This window comes from Marasmius oreades, chromosome 6 (assembly GCF_018924745.1).
Source record: "Marasmius oreades isolate 03SP1 chromosome 6, whole genome shotgun sequence".
NCBI classification, from domain to species: Eukaryota; Fungi; Basidiomycota; class Agaricomycetes; order Agaricales; family Marasmiaceae; genus Marasmius; species Marasmius oreades.
In genome coordinates, this window is record NC_057328.1 from 3,396,305 (window position 1) to 3,415,177 (window position 18,873).

At 48.2% G+C, this 18,873-nt stretch overlaps 6 protein-coding genes across 6 annotated transcripts; 2 read left to right on the plus strand and 4 right to left on the minus strand.

The window, feature by feature from the left end:
* Positions 1-203: 203 nt before the first annotated feature.
* On the minus strand, positions 204-2,338 carry E1B28_010565 (uncharacterized protein). Its single transcript, XM_043155536.1, has 2 exons — positions 2,153-2,338; positions 204-2,099 (listed from the first exon to the last, which is right to left on the minus strand). Exon 2 carries the CDS (start codon positions 2,073-2,075, stop codon positions 447-449), a length of 1,629 nt encoding a protein of 542 aa, XP_043008006.1. The 5' UTR covers positions 2,076-2,099; positions 2,153-2,338; the 3' UTR covers positions 204-446.
* Positions 2,339-2,818: 480 nt separating this feature from the next.
* E1B28_010566 (uncharacterized protein) lies at positions 2,819-4,297 on the plus strand. The gene is made up of 6 exons (XM_043155537.1): positions 2,819-2,964; positions 3,028-3,150; positions 3,217-3,646; positions 3,703-3,791; positions 3,849-4,065; positions 4,124-4,297. Exons 1-6 carry the CDS (start codon positions 2,822-2,824, stop codon positions 4,172-4,174), a joined length of 1,053 nt encoding a protein of 350 aa, XP_043008007.1. The 5' UTR covers positions 2,819-2,821; the 3' UTR covers positions 4,175-4,297.
* Positions 4,298-4,458: 161 nt separating this feature from the next.
* On the minus strand, positions 4,459-9,884 carry E1B28_010567 (uncharacterized protein). Its single transcript, XM_043155538.1, has 17 exons — positions 9,531-9,884; positions 8,947-9,469; positions 8,676-8,888; positions 8,309-8,584; positions 8,105-8,242; positions 7,951-8,031; positions 7,784-7,890; positions 7,509-7,718; positions 7,064-7,451; positions 6,776-6,999; positions 6,631-6,709; positions 6,482-6,567; positions 5,944-6,424; positions 5,515-5,882; positions 5,297-5,447; positions 4,695-5,241; positions 4,459-4,632 (listed from the first exon to the last, which is right to left on the minus strand). Exons 1-17 carry the CDS (start codon positions 9,711-9,713, stop codon positions 4,464-4,466), a joined length of 4,224 nt encoding a protein of 1,407 aa, XP_043008008.1. The 5' UTR covers positions 9,714-9,884; the 3' UTR covers positions 4,459-4,463.
* Positions 9,885-11,620: 1,736 nt separating this feature from the next.
* E1B28_010568 (uncharacterized protein) lies at positions 11,621-14,919 on the minus strand. Its single transcript, XM_043155539.1, has 15 exons — positions 14,754-14,919; positions 14,538-14,686; positions 14,223-14,470; positions 14,079-14,169; positions 13,861-14,016; positions 13,451-13,794; positions 13,139-13,390; positions 13,016-13,080; positions 12,915-12,954; positions 12,788-12,864; positions 12,505-12,732; positions 12,023-12,445; positions 11,922-11,959; positions 11,828-11,857; positions 11,621-11,773 (listed from the first exon to the last, which is right to left on the minus strand). The coding sequence occupies exons 3-15, from the start codon at positions 14,444-14,446 to the stop codon at positions 11,738-11,740; spliced, it is 2,004 nt and encodes a 667-aa protein (XP_043008009.1). The 5' UTR covers positions 14,447-14,470; positions 14,538-14,686; positions 14,754-14,919; the 3' UTR covers positions 11,621-11,737.
* Positions 14,920-15,291: 372 nt separating this feature from the next.
* Positions 15,292-17,063, plus strand: E1B28_010569 (uncharacterized protein; the record flags this gene model as incomplete). Its single annotated transcript, XM_043155540.1, has 7 exons — positions 15,292-15,332; positions 15,391-15,972; positions 16,047-16,131; positions 16,194-16,231; positions 16,292-16,458; positions 16,522-16,597; positions 16,655-17,063. Exons 2-7 carry the CDS (start codon positions 15,689-15,691, stop codon positions 17,061-17,063), a joined length of 1,059 nt encoding a protein of 352 aa, XP_043008010.1. The 5' UTR covers positions 15,292-15,332; positions 15,391-15,688.
* A 115-nt stretch (positions 17,064-17,178) lies between these two features.
* E1B28_010570 (uncharacterized protein) lies at positions 17,179-18,791 on the minus strand. The gene is made up of 7 exons (XM_043155541.1): positions 18,576-18,791; positions 17,906-18,526; positions 17,773-17,853; positions 17,662-17,721; positions 17,524-17,613; positions 17,385-17,463; positions 17,179-17,325 (listed from the first exon to the last, which is right to left on the minus strand). The coding sequence occupies exons 1-7, from the start codon at positions 18,725-18,727 to the stop codon at positions 17,233-17,235; spliced, it is 1,176 nt and encodes a 391-aa protein (XP_043008011.1). The 5' UTR covers positions 18,728-18,791; the 3' UTR covers positions 17,179-17,232.
* Positions 18,792-18,873: the final 82 nt, after the last annotated feature.

Here is an 18,873-nt window from a genome sequence, read left to right on the forward strand (position 1 = left end):
TGAAAGCTGACATACCTTGTAAAATAAAAGAGAAAGCAATTCTACCCCAACTGTCAGACTAGGTTTTGCTGCGCTTGCGAGCGTTGACGTTGGCTGGTGGGTGCAAGGAAAAATGAAAACTGACAGCGACGCGTCCCCGTGAGTTTCGCATGACTCGCGGCCCCGAGTCGGCTGCTCGGCTTACTTCGTCAGTCTACACGTTGATCAGCTCTGCCTTGCTCGGATTAGTAAGTAGATGAACGATAACATGGCAATTGTTTTTTTGTAGGAGAAGGCAAGAGAACCTCCATACTAGGAACAAAGACGCAGTATTACTTGAAAGGATGTAGGGTGCTGGGGGAAAGGGAACAAAAGGCCCGTGAACTACGCGAAGCCCAAACGGCTCACAGACCCTCACACAACTCTTACGGTCCAGATATGAAAAATGCGTCCACTATGCCCGATACTCACACAACACGTACTCCATCTCCAAAAACAGTAATCATCATCCCATTCTCTTCAATAGTCTTCAATGGTTCATATACCTCCTCCAATAGCTTCCGACCCAAAACGTACAACTCCACAGTCCTAAGGTGCTCTGTATCATAAGCAAAGGACGGATCACCCGACGCAGGACGAACCCATCTCGACTTGACCAGTTCAACAAACGCCTCGTCGGCATCGAAATGCGACTGGACCCAAAGTGTGAGCCACTTGAGCTTCGGAAGTAAGGGATGTTGGAAATAGAACGCGTTGGAGTAGGTAGCCTCCAATTTCTCGAGCAGGTCCTTCGTCACCGTTCTGTGAAGCTTCTTCGGGGCTTCTTGATATTGGGTTGTTTCCGTGGCCCAGAGCTCGTGGAGAGTGAAGGTATGGAGTGAAGGAGTGAGGTGCAACATTGAGATGACTTGCGAGTCTAATAGAGGAATACCCGTTAACACCAGGGTGGTCAGGTTGCAGCGTGATCGTTCCATGAACAGGCTGAGGTTGACTGCTGGCCACATGTGACAAAACTGAAATGTCCTCGAGATTCGCTGTCGGACACCCAGCGTCTCGCAAGAAATGGTGAGGTTTTTTAGGGACGGTAGAGTCACGTTTTGGAGGATGTCGCTAAGAAGAGGGTAGAGAGTCGATGGGTTTGATAATTCGAGCGATAGGGTTCCTAAATTCGAGACGACGCGGTCTTCGTCCACGCGTTGCGAGGGAAAATTGTAAGTTAGGGCGGAATCTTGGTCATCGCGATATGTCAAGGATAACAACCCACGACCATGCTGCAAACACTCGAGGACGTGCTGTAGGTTGCCGTATTTAGTGTTGAGATGGCGGATAGTTTCCCATGGAAAGTCATCATGATATATCGGATATTCAGGTTCCATGTTCAAGGTAAAACTCTGCAAATTCTCGTCTTCCTTAAAGGACAGGCTGTGCAATCCGACAGAGGAGCAGATAACCGATTCCAACATGGAATTGAAGCCACCGAGATCGCTATCGAGCACTAGAGAACCGACCAAGGATAGGTCTAATTCCCGCCAACGATGATTATGCTCTACCAGAAGACGTAAGAGTTCTTCACAAGGCTGTTCCTCATCACCCTCATATCCTCCAACTAACTCGATTGATAGAGTATGTTGTTGTGAACGAGATAAGGAGAGTTTTACTGGAAGAATGGATTTTGCGTCCAATGAAATACACATGTTAGCCCATAGCTCCGGAGACTGCAAGGCGATCTCCCTCCATTTATAGCAGACGCTGCTCAGACGGAAAGCAGTAGACTGGCATGCCGAAAAAGGATGGTTAAATCGGCTTCGACCTGCTGCAAACCCAAATATCTGGCGAAGGACTTCAGGGGGGAGTTTACGAATGGGGGTCGTGAGCGATTCGTATCGAGTAATTTCGCGGCTGAGAGTTGCCTTTTTATTTCGTATGTGTTGGATGAGTTCGTCATAAAGGTTCAAGTCATGCCGCGCATTTCGGGTGAAGTGAGATATCTCGCGTGGGAAACTAGGCAGAACATTGTGGCGCAAGTTTGCAAGAAGCTCGTCTGGTTTCATGGGGGACTTCAAGGCGCGAAATCGAATGTCCGGAAAGGTGTTCATGGTGAAACGAACACGTGTCACGAACTAGACGGAATGTGTAAAAGGCATCTTGTAAAGATAAAGAGGTAATGTCATACCTTCGTAGAAAAAAAACACGATCTTGTGCTTGGAGGCTGCCTAACGTAGCTGGTGGGAGGCAAGTGGCGACCAACACTCCTACTTACGACCACAAGTCACACCGTCACGTTCTTTCAGCCCCATTAGACTTTTGCACGTCGGCCCGAGGATCGACAAAGACTTCACGACCCACGGCCACATATAATTTAGAAGGAGAGTGTAAGAACCTCTAGAGCTTCAGGTGTCTCCGAATATGATCATGTTATTTACATACCACAAATCGGAAGCGGTGGCAGGACGTTCATATGATCCGCTGCGGCTTGGCTGCGGCTCAAGCTTCCACCGAAAGCCGAACGGCTTACGCCTCGCACGATGCATCCCTAGTTCACGGCTTCTTCTACACTACAATGCTACACACCATCCTGGCTGCTCAATAGCTTCATTTTGTTGTTAGTATCCACAAGCTTGAGCGTCGGGAAAGGAGGAAAATGAGTGGAACCGGATCATGGGACTATGACTATTACCGTACTTTCCGTTCCCACGAGTTGGCAAGTCCTCCCTCGGTACACACCACGCCCGAGAAAAAATGTCTCTTACTCAACAGGACAAGCTTCTTCGTCTTGTGACCCAAGCTATCCGCTCTATTTAAACCGCTGTCATTCAAGCGTTATGATGACACCCCCCACATAATGCCTGTACCAACGCTTCCACCATTCCCAGACGACGTTCCTACGCATCCATTGCTAGTAATTGATTACGAACTCCTCAAAGCCAAGGATCAAGAAGAAATTGACCGTCTCTGGGGTGCTGCAACGAGTCTTGGATTCTGGTAGTAAGTCATCCCAAGTCTTGTCAGTCCGAACATACACACAACGCCTAATTGGTCTTCTCATAGCCTCAAAAACCATGGCGTTCAGGAAGAAGTGGATGGAATGTTCGAAATGGGCGAAGCTACGATGAAACTACCCATGGAAGAGAAGATGAAATTTGAGCAAGGCGACGACGGGTCTTCTTTCGGGTACAGAACAAAACCGTCTTTTTGTCTCCAATACCAACCACGCTTATAACCTGTTCTCACTTCCAGATACAAAGCCGCAGGTGCCAACGCAGTGGACGCTGACGGAACCCCTGACACCGTCGAGTTCATCAATATCGCCAAAGACGACGGTTTCGCTTGGCCAAACACCGCTCGTCGTACCTACCCTTCCACCGTCACCTCTCGAATGGACTCCATCGTCGTACCTTTCATCAAAAAATCCACGGCGATCAACAGCACCATTCTAGATATCTTCAACTCCAAACTAGGTCTACCCGACGATGTATTAACCAGGAAACACAGCATCGAAGAATACAGCGGGAGCGAAGCGAGGACGATTAAGAACCCTAAGGGGATGTCGAAGGAAAGGCTGGCTATCGCAGCCCATACCGATTTTGGGAGTTTGAGTTTTCTGCATAACCGGTTGGGTGGGCTGCAGGTGTTGCCGCCTGGAATTGACGAATGGCAGTATGTCAAGGTTCGTTGTGGGATTGTCTGACCATCTTTTGAACTTACTGAACCTCCATCAAATAGCCCCTTCCTGGACATGCCATCTGTAATGTAGGCGACGCATTGGCCGTGCTCAGCGGGGGGATTTTGCATTCGAATATCCATCGTGTCATGTGAGAGGTGCCTTCGCTTTGTTCCCTCCCTCCGATACTCATGATGCCCCGCGGTAGCCCTCCTCCAGGCGCACAAGCGACATACGAACGTTGGTCACAGGTTTTCTTCACTCGACCTGGAAACTCAGTCGTACTCGAACCTCTTTCGTCGCTGAGCCCCATCATCGCTGATGCCGTTCAGAAAGACCCACACAAGAATCTGAATGCTGGAGGAGCTACGGCGTATGAATGGTTCTCGAGGAGGGTCAAGAACCAGAGGATCAAAAATAGGACGGCGAGTACACCTGGATCGTGGCATGAACAGCCGATGCTGAACTCTTCGCATTTCACAGGGCCCCGAAACCTGGCAAGCCAGTCGTGGCACCGAACAAGGGAGGGCTTGAAACCTCTGGCTTTGTTGGATGGTATCTTGTATGCATATGTACTATCTAGTGTAAACATGTAACAGTATTCCAGTTATCGTAAAATAAAATGAAGGGTATGGCAAACTATTAATATCAAAGCAGACAACAATGAGAGACATGTGCGAATAAACGTGCAAATGGAGAAATAATGCAGGGGGTATAAATATCGAATGTGAACAAATGCAGATGGTCGGTCGTATACAGTTTTGCTGAATAGATAACTTCTTTTCCCAGTCAACTCGACGAAAGGGTAATTAATGGTGGCCGTTCACGAGAACCCGATCCTGACGAACAACGTCGAATACAGGTACTGCGATAATTGGGCATCGTAGAGGGGTAGATGGCGGTACCCGGTCATTAAACAACTCATACTCGCACAGAACACGGCAAGAGTTTCGTCTTCTTTGTCTCCTTTAGACTGTGTTTTGATTGCGAACCTGTATGAGGAAAGGGCATTAGTATACAAGTTAGTTAGACCTGGTGAGAAGAGAGAGCTGACTTGACAAATATCAGATCTTTCATCCCACTCTGAGGTTCCCCGACACAGTTGAATGGGATCCTAAGCTTCTCTTCCCAAACCGGATTGAAGCCATTGTTCTTCACCACGCTAGTACGATAAGTAATGGTCGTTGCACTAGTACCACCGCTCCCACCGTTCCCTGACGTAGATGCCGATCTGCCTAATGGAGGAGACGAGGGTGGTGATTTGGGCGGGCTGAGAGTAGAGGGTTTCGAAGGGAAAGACGTTCCAGCAGTGCAAGAAGCAACCACAGAGTTCCAATCAGGCACATGAAGCGACACTTCAACATACGGGTCCACACCCGTATCTTTCCCTTCCTTCTTCAATGAATCCTTCTTCCCCTCCTTCTCACCCTCCCTCCGCGGAAGATGCTGAGCACTGACCACCGTCACGTCGAAGAAATGCTGAGTTTCCTTGGACAAAATCTCCTTTTGTGATTGAGGCATACGCAAAGCCAAAGGTTTGAGAACGTATCCCGTTCGGCCGTTACGCTGGAACATTGCGTGGTTGATAGTGTATCCGGTGTCTGATAGTAAGAATTAGCCGTCGGGTGGTCGAAGGTCTGGAAGAGAAAAACTCACCAAACGTCTGCCAGTTGATCGCCACCAACTGAGCACCCATCACCCAAAACCGATGTGGTTCATAATTACTGGAAGACACTCTCATCCCCTTGGGATATATCCTGACCAAATGCGAGCGGGTATGTTTGATGACATCCAGCGCAGAACCCGTCTGTGGAAGGAGGGGGGGGAGCAATGAATCAGTCATCTCAAACCTTGACACAAGCACAACGGCTTACCTTCAACATCCCCTCTGCCCTTTTCTCACTTAAACTAAACATCTCCTCCGGTGCATATATCTCCTTCTTATTAATACCCCGACACTTAACGCCCACCGTATAAACCAGCAGAGGCACGAGATCCGGAGACATCTTCACTTTCTCCTTCTTCTTCACTTTTTGCTTCTGGGGTGAACTTTGAGTGGGGGCCACCTCCGAGTTGGACGAGGATAAGACGGGCTTGGCCCCAGATGATCTTCTGCGAGAGAGGATTCCTCCGCTAGGAGAACCAGAGCTCTCACTGGCGGATGCAGAAGCATATGAGGGTGAGGATGATTTCCCTGTCGACCGGACACGTTCGAGTATCGTTCGAGCTTTCTGTTCCAGGTCTACCAAGTTCGCGGTCAGCCGAGTTGTACGAGGGGGTGGGGAGGGGAAGGAAACACCTACCGCTGAACACAGCTCCGCCATCCGTATCACTCGTAGACGATGTCGTCGTTTCCACATGACCATTCGTATGAGGCATCCAAGACGACGGTGGACTATTAGCATCCGTGGTAGAAACGTCCTTCCTCCCATTAGCAATGAGAAGGTTCTTCGTCTTCAATAATATCCTCCCCTTCAAATCCTCCGGACTCGGTAATTGCTCAATTTTCCAGGACGATATCGCTCGGAGATCAGCATCTTCAACACAGTCGTTCTCAGCTTCCTCTTCGTCAACAGAGAAGATCCCCTCGATTTCGGTGCCAATGGATTCCTTTCCCTTCCACTTCTCCCACTCCTTCTCACGAGTAACCAACCTCTCCCCAAACACCTCTCTCATGATTTTCGCCATCTGAGATTGTCCCGCTACCGATAAGTGAACTTCAGCCGAGATAATGATGGGGTAATCGCTTTCCATAAAGCCGTATGTCATGATCGCTTCGCAAACCTGTTATCATATTTCTGGTAAGATAGGGGGAAAGAAGAGAAAAAAGAAAGAACTTACCTCCCGTAGACTCAGCTTGGAAGTAAACGTGTGTCCGTGGTAAATCAAAGGAGTCCCAAACCCATTATCGGAATCGTAGATATCAACTATGAAGAGAGAGAAAAATATAATGAACATAAGGAGATCATGAACCAACCATGGACACTCACTCTCAACACTCCGACATCCCCCAATCAAAGCTCTCACATACCCTTCCACAGTACTAACTCCCACCAGTTGATGTCCGATCTAAACACCCCCAAAAAGAGAAATCAGCATCAAGAAACACAACAATATAGTGAGATGGAAACATACAAGATAAGTATTATGACTCGAACAAATAAAATACTCAGAAAACGGTCTCGTCATATCATGAGACACCACCGACAACGGCTGAGGCTGCCGTTCCCGTTCCCGCTCCTCCGAACTGGCATCCAACGGTGACGAAGAACCTTCTCTGTCCTTATGATATGGATGCGGATGAGGTATATGTAAATGCCTCAACACATGTCCTAATCCAAAGCCGTGTGGGTGGGGACCTAAACCACCCACGTTAGTCAAAAGGAGAGAACATAAAGAACAACAAAAAATCATAATCCTCACCCATGGTCTCGTCGTCAACAGGCTCCGATACCGCAAGATTATCCGAACTCATGAGAAACGAAGCGAACGAAGAGGGAGACATAACGCGGATTTCCGTATCTGAATTCTCCTCTTTCGCATGGGTGGCAACAGGGCTGAGGCTAGACCCAGAAGGAGGAGGGGAAGAACTTGACCCCGACGTCGATTCCTGTTGCCGATCTAAACCGCTACCACCTGGCGTAGGAAGAGGCAGTGATAACTCCTTCTCTGGTAACAACATAGCAGGCGGCGTCAGAGGTAATGGTAACGACGCAGATCGCGGGGATGGTTGAGGAGGGGTGGACCCAGTTGACAAGGGTTCCGAGTATCTGTCGAAGATAACTCGAAGTCGGGATTCGGGGAGAGTAGACTGGCCAGAACAAAGGAGTGAGTGTGCGGTGTACGTGATTACAGAAAGGATCCTTACCCCTTGTTTATCCCTCATGAAATCGACAAACACCTCAAACGTGAACAAACCGACATCCCCTTTATTCTCTTTATTCGTCTTCCTCTTCTCCTTCGCCTTCGAAACCAGCTTCAGGTATAATCTATCAAGCTCCGGACGTGCTTTGAGCATCTTGACAAACTGCTTAAAATTATCAAAGTCGAGGTATCCCCGATTTCCAGTATCTGCAGACTGTCGGAGACGAAAAACTGAGTATACGTTCCAGATACCGACGAAACAAACCGGGACACCCTTACCGCAAATAACCGCTTCAACTCTTCTTCACCCATCCTCACATTAAGTCTCCAACACATCCTCGAGACCTCGGATAAACTTAGACGAGAGTCCGGCGTCGTGTCCGCACCTGCAAAGTTGGTGATTCATTCGGCAATTCACGTAGAACATCCGGCGGCTTGAAACGTACCATTAAACTCTCTCCTCTCCCAGATATCTCTCCTCACGCCCTCCATTTCCCGGTCCGAATTGAGGTCTCCTGTTCCGAAACCTGCAAAAAAATAAAGACAAACGGCCCTAGCATCACCAGATAACAAAATACGTCAATTAAAACAACCACTTACCCAAGCCATCTGTAAGCTTGACTCGGACCGCAACCATACCCTTGAGCGTCTGCTCCCAAGCACGATAGATCTCTTCAGACGGACAAAGGAGATGGAGAGATTTGTACGTTGAAGCGGAATAAGAGAACCCGTTTGCCCCTGTGCACATGCCAAACTCTTCAGTGAAGCAAGCCCACGAGTAAGGGAAGAGAGAGAGACACATACCACTGAGAATTTTCGGAGAAAGCACATTCAAACTGGGTAAACTAATCGATCCTAACAACGGTGATCCTTTCGTGCTGGTGCTAGTAGTCATCGGTGGTGGTGGGAGTGATAAAGTCCCACTCCCACCACTGGGTGAACCGGTGATCGACGCAGAAGAAGATGCCGTATAGACAATGGTGATCCATAAGGGAAGGTACGTTTGCGATATATTGAATTGCGTCAAGTGAAATGATGCAGATGCTCCGGTGCGGATTTCTCGTATCGATTCAACTGGGACTGGAGGTTGGGTGAGGAGGAGGAGGAAAAGCGCACATTCAGAACGATGGAATGCCTACCGAGAAAAGGAAAAGATCAAAAAGCCACTCACTAAACTTCCAAACACCGGGTTTACTCTCCCATATTATCCGTCCCTGATCCCAATCGGCTCTTACTACAACCCGCTGCCTCTTCCTTGCCGTGATTTTAGTGAGCGGTGTTCCGGATGTCAACAGAGGAGGTACTTCTAAAATTAATGGAGAACCCAAGGCAGATTCTGTCGACAATGAATGAGTTATTGGGGGCGGTGCTGGGGCTCCATCTGCTTCAATTCCAGATGTCGTCAGTTTAAAAATATGTGCCTCTGAACTAAATAAGCGCACCTGTTGATGCGGCTGACACTTCTGGCTTCGGGCCAGACCCTGAAGTGGTTGGACTCTGCAATATTCTTTCTGAAATCGTGGACGGATAGACGCCGCTACTACCATTATTCTGCGCGGGAATAACTGAGGAACCACCGTTGCCTGAAACAGTTCTGTGCAAGCGTATAGGTGGTCGGCTGGGCAGAGCTTCAGAAGCAGAACGAGCGTGACGACCTCGTATCGGTGGTCTGTTCGTGACTTCGAATGATTGGGAATGGGGCAATGGAGTAGTTGAGGAGCGCGAGAACGAGCGTGAAAGGTTTATGGACTTTTGTCGTATCCAGTTAGTACCATCTCGTTGTTGCTGTCCATGCTCATCACTACTGACAATGTTCTCCCCAATTTTTCCACCTTCCTCAGTTGGCCTGGACGTCGAGTCACCGCCACCATTCTTGAATTCCTTGAACCTTCTTCCGAAATTCTTCATACCCCTCCCCAAGTTCGAGCTATGTCTTCTAAACAGCGAGTCCGGTTTGGAAGGTAACTGTAGATTCCAGTTTTTTTATCAGCTGAAGTTGCATGGCAGAAATAACGATAAACCATACCTCATTATCTTCAGCTTCTATCTCGTCGTTAACAAGCAGATCCCTGAGTTCTGAAATTGGCTTCCCAGCGGTTGTCAAGAGATTGGAGGCTCGTTTGAGCTTGAAAGACATTCGTTTCGACGATGAGCTGGTTGTGGAAGCCGTCTCGTCCGATGGTTTAGAGTGTGTAGAAGAGGAAGGCATGGTGTGTGTTAGACAATGAGGACCTTAATTGACGAGTGGTCGCGTATGGAGGACTTGGATGAGAGTTAGTGAGAAGAGAATAGCATTATAACATCTGTGGGGGTCCTCGTGTTGGGGAGGGAAAAGTTTGGCGTACTCGGCAGCCATCGTCTATAAAAAGCCTTCCCAGCGCCCCGGATGAGAATTGAATGTCACATCTGTCACACCTCGCAGCATCAATCCGGTGTAGGGAAGCGAGCCTGACAACAGCGCCCATGATCACAAACATTGAAACAAGCACCACCACGGCGTGGCTGCTGATTTATCTCTTCTTTAGTCCTGCTCTCCTTTGCAACTTTATTACTGCGCAAGAGAAGTCGAGAACCCTGGGGTGGGGCTGGGTTTCCTCACCATCAATCCCAGATCGTGATGAACATGGGCTGATCAACACACTAATGACTGCGTCTACAGAACTGCTAGTCCTTTCGAATCACAAGTATACCACTGCAAATCTACCAAAAGATCGGTACAGTAATTTATTTTCGACTCTGGCTTTACGCCCCGTGACTGCGGTTGATTCGATCAGCGGCAACCACGCCATTGACTGGAAATGGGGACCCAGAAATCTTTTTCTGTCAGTATTTCAGACATCCACAGGTACCTTTAATGCCGAACGGAGGAGAAGGATGTCATGACATCACCGATGAGCGACCTTATTATATGGCCGAAGTTTTTGTTGACCACCTTCTGTTGACGATCGTACGTCTATCGATTGGCATATCCTATCCTCTCGACGGTGGGAGAGACCAGGTCGGGCAGCCAACGGCCTAAAGGTGGCTGATTGCGTACGATCTTGCAGAATACGTCTAGAAGAACGTTGTGGGGCCCACTGGGCGTTCATTCTCGCTGTCAGCTAGCAGGTAATGGGGCGAAGTTTCGAAACATGGGAAACGCATTGTCAAACTGAATGGTTCTACTCAAACGACTTTCGGAACCTACCCGAAGAGAGCTTCAGAATGTTTCCTGACTGTGCATTCATCACCTACAGTATGACCCTAAACGTGCAGTTTGGCTGTAACGGACTCGTGGAAACGTTCGACAGGTTCGACTTGGGCTTGTACTTATTTCCACGCCGAAGCAAGTCTCCTTCTTGTCTGCCGGATAACTCTGGCGGCCTCTACTTCTCACCTTCGGGATCATCGCGAATAGAACCTGCATAGTTTTCATAGACGGCATGCGTAAGGCTCGTTGCGGGGCTCGGCCTGTTCGGGTGTGCCGGTCTCGGCATTCTCATCCTCGACCTCCGGGAATAATAATATTGGCCGCTGAAACTTGGATTACATGTGTTCTCCTCCACAGTTTCTAACAGACAGCACGCCTGGAAAATTGCCACTATGTCTCGATAAGACTCGTTCCAATCTTCACCTCAACGTCGTCAGTCAAAGCTTAAAGGAGCTCCAAACGATTGGAAGGCCGAAGTCTGATCGTGCCAGTCCGATATTCCTGTCGTCGACTCCAGTGATGCTACTCTACATAAATCTTGTTCAACCCTGGCATTTGCCAACCCGTGATAATCGATGAAGCTAAGCTTGGCGCCTCCCGAGTCGTTACAAGTTCAGCGAGCCTACGATGCCGAACAAGATCATTGGAATCTGGATGTCAATGAAAATGTAGGTAGGGAATAACATTTTCGGACTATTAGACGGGTGCTCAGGTTTCTCAAATCTGGACTTGAGCCTTTACAATTTCATTGGCAGACTTATAGCAAGTGAACTGCATACATGCATTGAAGTTTGAACTTTAATGAATGACTCAAAAAAATGTACTTTAGGATTGTTGGGTATGCTCAGTTTTCACTTCCTTAAAGGAAGAAAAGATAGCCATCCAAACCTTGATATCTCCCTGGCTGGGAGTCGAACCCAGCTTTCGCGCGCTTTAACCAATATATGACAGGCGTGTGTACTAACCGATATACTACCAGGGATATAGAATTTAGACAAGATTAACAATACTTCTGGATTATGCTACTTGGATAAACACTACAATTAACTCTCCAAATTAGATTTAATTATATCAGCAGCCTGAAGAAACACGAGTCAGAAGCAGAGTCTTCAAAGACAATAAAAAAGACCAACCCGTTCTCCAATCATGTAAACCGTCGATGACTGCAAAAAAACAAATATTTATAAGTAACCCAGACTACTATCCATCTCCCAAAAAAAAACTTACAATATGTGCATTAATCGGGAAAGGAATAACCGATGCATCTGAAGCAAACACAGCAGGGTTGAGTCTTCATCTCCAAAATCGAACTTCAAAACTGGACTTACCAACAACTCTAACATTCTTCGTCCCATACACCTTCAACGACGTATCAACCACACCACCCAACTCCCTCGGCATCATCGCAAGCGTCCCAACCTCATGATTATCACTCGTCGCTACATCCCTCAACCACGCCTCGATATCCCCATCCGTCTTCTTATCCTCACCCGGCTCAAATTCCGCTGTGTATATGGAACTCAACGGCGGATTGGTCAACATCTTACGAGCGAGTTTGATTCCAGCAACGTGAGCAGCGACGTCCAATGGGTGAGACCAATACGCCGGGTCAACAAGAGGAGGTGCGAGTGGGTCCGAGGAGCCGATGTGGGTTCGGCCACGAGAAAGAGGGGCGTAGAAGACGGCGTTGATGGTGGTGTAGTTCCTTGGTGGCCGTTTATCTGCAGAGGTTGGTCCTGAATAACCAGGTTCTGAGGAAACTTTGAGTATCAACCCCCCCCCAAAAAAAACACATGAGTTGAAACCTTACCTAAATTCATCTCCAACGGCCCTTCTTTGTCCTGTTGGTATAGCCTGAGCGCGATCTTATGTTGAGCCTCAATACCCTTGGCTAAGCCTGCGTTGCCATTCGAAAACTCTCCCGCAATTCGAGTCAGATTTGCCTGCGCCTCTTTTATGAGTTTGCTCAATTCCGACTTGGTGAATATATTTGAAGGTGCAGCGATCCCCAGTGATCTAGGAGCAGCGGAATACAACCCTAAAAACGCCGTTAAGTACTAAGTTTTGCGAGATCTAGAGCCACTTGTGCATACCTGTCCGATTCTTGTACCACAGGTCAAGCTGCTGTTGTTTAAAAACAGGGTTTTGCTGCAGAACGTCCTTGGTAAGGCTAGAAGAAACGTTATCGACGAGGACGATATTGAAACGTAAACCACAAACCTGATGTTGGTGAAAGCGTTCGCCCAGCTGTGAACGTGATCTATACCACAGAGGAGTTTAAATAACCTTGCGATTTGAGTGACCAAAAGATTGAACCCCACCTGCTAGGTTTTCTCCCACTGTAGGGTGTTCCAATACTGGGTTTACACCAGCAGCTTTCAAAATCCTATTATTGACCCATTCAGCCAGTGTCAGGGACAAGAAACGCGAGATACTGTACATACGTGGAGTTCCCGACACCTGATAGTTCAAGCACCTTCGGGCTACCTATAGTTCCGGCAGAGACGATAACCTCGCGAGAAACATTGGCCACGAGGGGCACGGTTTGTCCATCAAGGTAATATTCCACTCCCGACGCTTCGAGTGATGATCCATTCCCACCGAACCACAGAATCCGCGATACCGTAGCATTGGTGGTGACCTTAAAGTTAGGTCGGTCCGCAAAAGGCGTATAATACGCACATGCGGCGGAGCATCTAATTTCGTCGGCCTTAATCAGCATACTCGGGATGTATATCAACAAGTCCAGCGCGTACCTGGTATTATTAGCCGCATCAAGTGAATCCGGTGCGATGCCCACAGCGTTGGTCTCTCCATTCGCCAGATCCGGTGAAGATGGGAATCCCAACCCCACGGAGGTGTTTTGCCACAGCGCTGACTGCGGGAAGTAGAAATTGGGGAAGCCGACTTTGACCCTCCCTGTTTGGGCGTCCAAACCATGGACCTCTGGAAGATAACAGGCTCCGTTTGCGATTTGATAGTCATTTGGAGGGGTCATGATCTCTGATTTCTTGAAATATGGAAGTAGCGCATCCCAAGTCCAAGAAGAATCGTCGTTAAGTGTCCCCCAAGCATCATACTGCTCTTTCTGAGCGCGGGGCTAGGAATCAGAAGGAAAAGGGAATTAGTCAAATTGGAGGCAAGTTAGATGCCGGAAAATGCGCACGAAAATCATACTATTGATAACTGTACTACCTCCAAGGGCTTTGCCAGCGTTCACCGTAAGGTTTCTTCCGTTCAGGTGAGCTTGAGGTGTGGTCTGGTATCGCCAGTTGAGAGTAGTGAACGATTGGCCAGTACCGATTAACCCTGGAACAAAAACCTGGAGGAATCAAACTTATGCATAAGACATATGGGTGTAAAACTTCGAGTGAGGACATGTACCTCTGGGAGATGCTCAGCATTCGGACCTGCTTCAAGGACAAGAACACTGGTCGTTGTGTCCTCTGCGAGGCGGCTGGCTACCGTCAAGCCACTAAGTTAAAACGTGTCAGTGCGCTGGTGTTGTCGAAACACGCTAAATCTCACCCAGCTCCTCCGCCAATAACGACGTAATCGTACGCAAACGCGCCATGAAGGCGCGAAAGTAAAACGAGGGCGAAAGGTAGGGCAAACATGGGTATAGACTGACTGGACATACGAAAGATGGCAAGCCTTTTATCCATTTTGTGCGCCACGTCGGCCCATTGCGATGATGGAGCTTTCAAGGTACGGGTCGTACCGATTGACGCTGACGCCCGGTTGCAAAGCATCCACGGCAGTGACAAAGCGAACCCCTTCAAGACGAGAAGAGCATATCTGAGTGAAGTGTTCCGATGACAAGGATTAACCGAGAATGCTCACACAGGGGAAACGGCAGCCATGAATAGGAGGTTACGCATTTATGGACGAGCGAAGAGGTCGGAGAAGTGAGCAGTGCATAATCGCGTATACGGAGGTGGATAACGCATCGGACGGGTACTTCGGTAGCTCAGGGACAAAACGTCGGGAAACTAGATAAGGCGAATCAAGATTAGAAATCTGAGAATTAGCACGGAATGAAGGATGTAAGAAAGGCACGTGCAACCAACTGCCTATCTAACAAGGCTGTCCATTCCAGCTCATTCAACCAATTTAGAAATCCTACGACTGGCCGGGAACCCGCGACTACTTCGTCCTTTGCCCAACTATCCGAGAGAAACGGTCATTTTTGACTCTCTAAGCGTCCAAAAACATCGTACTGAACTGCGCATCGTTCACTCTCGATCCGTCTCGTCGGCGAGCTCGCCGAAAGCTAAGGAAATTTGTTGCTGCTAAAATTGTAGCGCAGCAATATTCGTTCTGGTAACAACCGTCGATCTCGATAGCCAGTTCTTCATCTGGTGCTTCACGTCAGGGAGATTCGGTTACTCAAAGCTACTTTTGAATCAGAACAACCATGTATCGTAAAGGAAGAAAAACCTACGAATAGAATTTTTCCACGAGATTTTCTCATCCATCGTGTGAATGCAAGTGTATTACACAGTAAAATTTGGAGTTGGAGTCAGCGGGAAAGAGGCAAGAAGCAAAAGAAGAAGAGTTGTAAAAAACGTGGTCGGCCCGTACCGGGTGCAGCCTCCAGGCTGGTAGCTGCCATTCCACAGTTCTCATCTCACTCAGGTAAGTTACCCAGAACGATGAAACTTAAAGCAGCTCCTAACCCGTTTCGGTCACAAAGAACAACATCTTTGATCTGAAGCTGCCAGTGGAAGTGCTGCGGATTATCAAAGTAGAGGGGTCGCAGACTCTCGGGGTTCGTCTGAATTGTAACTGCTGATTTTAACCGCTCCTTCTAGGCTGTCACTTACCAATTCTATTCTTCATGGACAAACGAACGTGCTCATTTATGCTTCAAGCTTCAAGCACACGTGTCAGATTTGGAAACCTCGAGCCGCCAGAGTATTATGCACTCACTCCGCAGTCAACGTTTATAATACCTCATCGCTGAGCAGTCAAATGGACACCCACACCCCATCATGATTCTTGGACCCTGTCAACTAATCGCTCACATCACCACGAAACACGATGGCTCGTATGAAATCAACGACCACAGCGCTACGCGAATCTTTCCCTCCACAAACGAAAATCGTTGCCTAAACTTGGGACCTACCGTGCGCAAAATACTCGGGCGTTCTCCCTTCACCTTCTTTGAGCATCCCAAACACTTGGACTCAATCATATCTGGCTGTGTACTCTCGGGAAACCAGCACGTTCTCAAAGAGGCAAATACGGTCGTGACTTGGCGAGGGATCTTGACAAGGTGAGGCAGCGTCTCTCATATCTTTTACTCTCCTGAAAACCTGAACTTCACCTGGGACTTGTTTGCGTTTCAAGAATTTTTCTTGGGAATAAAGTTATCGTACACATCTCTTTTATCGATAACACAATGTACATTGAGGAGGCGGACTTGAAGCCAGAGGTTCGTGATTTAGATTTAACCGATTATCGCTCACACTAATGAAACTTGCGCCTTTAACTTAGTGGACAGCTACGCAATACGCTTTGACGGACGCCGTAGGGTGAGATTCGACGTCGCTAGTACCTTCCATTTTCCCTTCTGTAAATTAACCTCCGACCAGGATGGCGTTTGAAGACGTATACAGTCAACCGCTGGATTCAAGCCTCTCCGCGCCAAATTCAGTACAGCCAGATCCAGAACACGTAGACCAACAATGGGGTAACCTTGTTCAACGGTCCTTGGGCGACCTCAACTTGATTTTTTGTGGCGAAGTGGACGCCGTTAAAGGTTTGCCTTTCTTCTCGTTTCAAACGCCAGGCCACTAACTTCAGTGTTACGATTCCTATAAAGACGATATCGGAGGCGGAACCCCTAACGACTGGTTCGACAAACGTGTAGAGCTGAAGAGCCGAAACATCCATTCTCGGTAGGTGATTTAGCTTTGTGGTATGATTTGGCGTGTGATTGAAATCGAAATCCCCAGATATCCAATAAGTTACGCGCGATGGCATATGCAATCCTCGTTACTGGAGGTACCCGAAATATTCGTGGGCTACCGAGACAACAATCTATGTGTCACGTACACCGACACCGTGCGCGTATCTGACATCCAGCCAGCAAACTTTAACGATAGCCTTCAACGAGGTTACAACGTGTTGTCTGCCCTGCGGGCCACTTTTGAATCTAAACGCGAAGAAGAGGGAACCGATTTGGATGATACGATTTGGAAGGTGGTCATCAACGAGGGATATGTCAGCAATGCGATCAAGTTGGAAGATATTGAGGCTCATAAAGTGAAGAGAAGGAGGGAACTCCCTCATACACCATCTGTCGCCAGAGTAGGTATTGTACCAAAGGAAATGGTTTCACGTCTTCGTGGATACCGTCGGTAGAACATTATACTAGTACGTGTCTGTAGATATATGATATATTCTTGAGGTTCGTACATAGTTGCAAGATATCCGTACAACTCCCACCTCTCTATATTTTACAATTCCAAACGCACGTCGAGGCAATAATACAAACAAGGCGCCCAAGGACAAACCACACTGCATACGTATCTCATTTCACATCGGCAGTCCCACCCTCGAACTCGAAGTTCTCCCAACTCGCCTCCGCCTCCATCTTCATTCGAGCGTGTAACATCTCATATCTCTGGTAAAACGCACCCTGAATAGGTATCCCAATATCCGAAAATGAAGTGAATTACTCACAGCCCGAAGGTCGGCAGAAAGGACCTGCCGCACCTCTATTTTCGGTCCAGGATCCTCACACAAGAAGTTGAGCTTTGAGCTAGAAAAGTGGGTTTCTTGAGTAAGTCCAGTCGGGGCAGAAAGATCGAAGGCGACCTACTTTGTTGGTCTGTGTTCCATGGGAGTCGGGGACGTATTTTCCGCAACACCTATTACTGTACTTTCGTCTGCAGGTTGATCTACATCGGAACTTGGACATGCTCAGTAAAAAGAAGTTAGTTGACGTAAAGAAACTTACTCTGTCAAAGCAGGCATGCTGCACTTCTCTTGACGTTCAACATCTATTTCTCCATTCTTACTGAGAGGTGGTTCAGAGCGAGATGTCAAGAGAATCGTTCCGACTACATACTTCGCCTCTTGACATTCAGATCTGGCTCTAACCTTGGCTTTGGTTTTCTTCTCGGACTTCTTGGTACATTTCGAATGCGGCCTATAAAGTATTACTTCAGATTCGGAAAGTAGTAGACAAAAGAAGAGCATACGCAGTGCTGTCTCCATTCTCATTCGCAAGAGGATTGTCCCGGTCAACGGTGTCTATTGTAGAGAAGGGAGAGTTGCCGGGTGGGGGAGAGCGTATGACGCGTACACTGGACGTTGTCACCAACGGATCCGAGGCAGTCTTCCGGACTGGAGTAATGGTGGCTTTCGGTCTTCTTCGAGACGTTCGCTGTCCATTCATGGTGGCGGGAGTTAGCTGTATTCCCTGTGACTTCGACTTCTTTCGTGACGTTGAGCGTTCATAAACCAAAGGTTCGGTGGGAGGGCAAGCAGGGGGAGAAGTTTGCCTGACGAAGCTAATGCGAGCAGAATCAGATAAAGAGAAGGATGGGGTATCGATTTCGTGAGGTATATGGGTAGAACGTGCTGGTGATGGTGTAGTCGAACTTGAAGCATCCGATCTTCTATCAAAACTTGCCGGCGTATGGAGAGTAAAGGATGGTAACGAAGGTGGAGGCAGAGGTAAGATGTCTGAAAGTGCAAATGGTGAACTTGGAGGATCTGGTGAAGAGTCCCGGTCCTTCTCCATGAAAGCATCCATCAGCCCTGGTTTATCCCAAAAGTGAGCTGCATCGAAGTGTAAAGTAGGTCCTCGAGCTGGTAACCTGTCAATCTTCGATAAAGAGCACCCAATTGCCTAGATTTTAGGCATACCTCTCGTGTGCATCTACACCTCCCTCAAATTCTACCCTAGATCTCTTCAGAACTTCTACAGCATCTGCCCGTTTGACATGAGCCTTCTCAGCCACCGATCGTCCTACTGGCACAGAGGAATAATCAGAAATGATTTTCTTAAAATTTCCCATGTTTTCTTGGGTCGACGAAATCTTCAAGGCATGGAGAGCTTGAGGGAGATGATGGGGGCAAGCACTGGCAGGTGAAGGGCGATGACATGCGGGATGTGTCCCGTGACCGTGATTCCATCTTCCCTGGCCTAGCCGGTTTTTGCCGA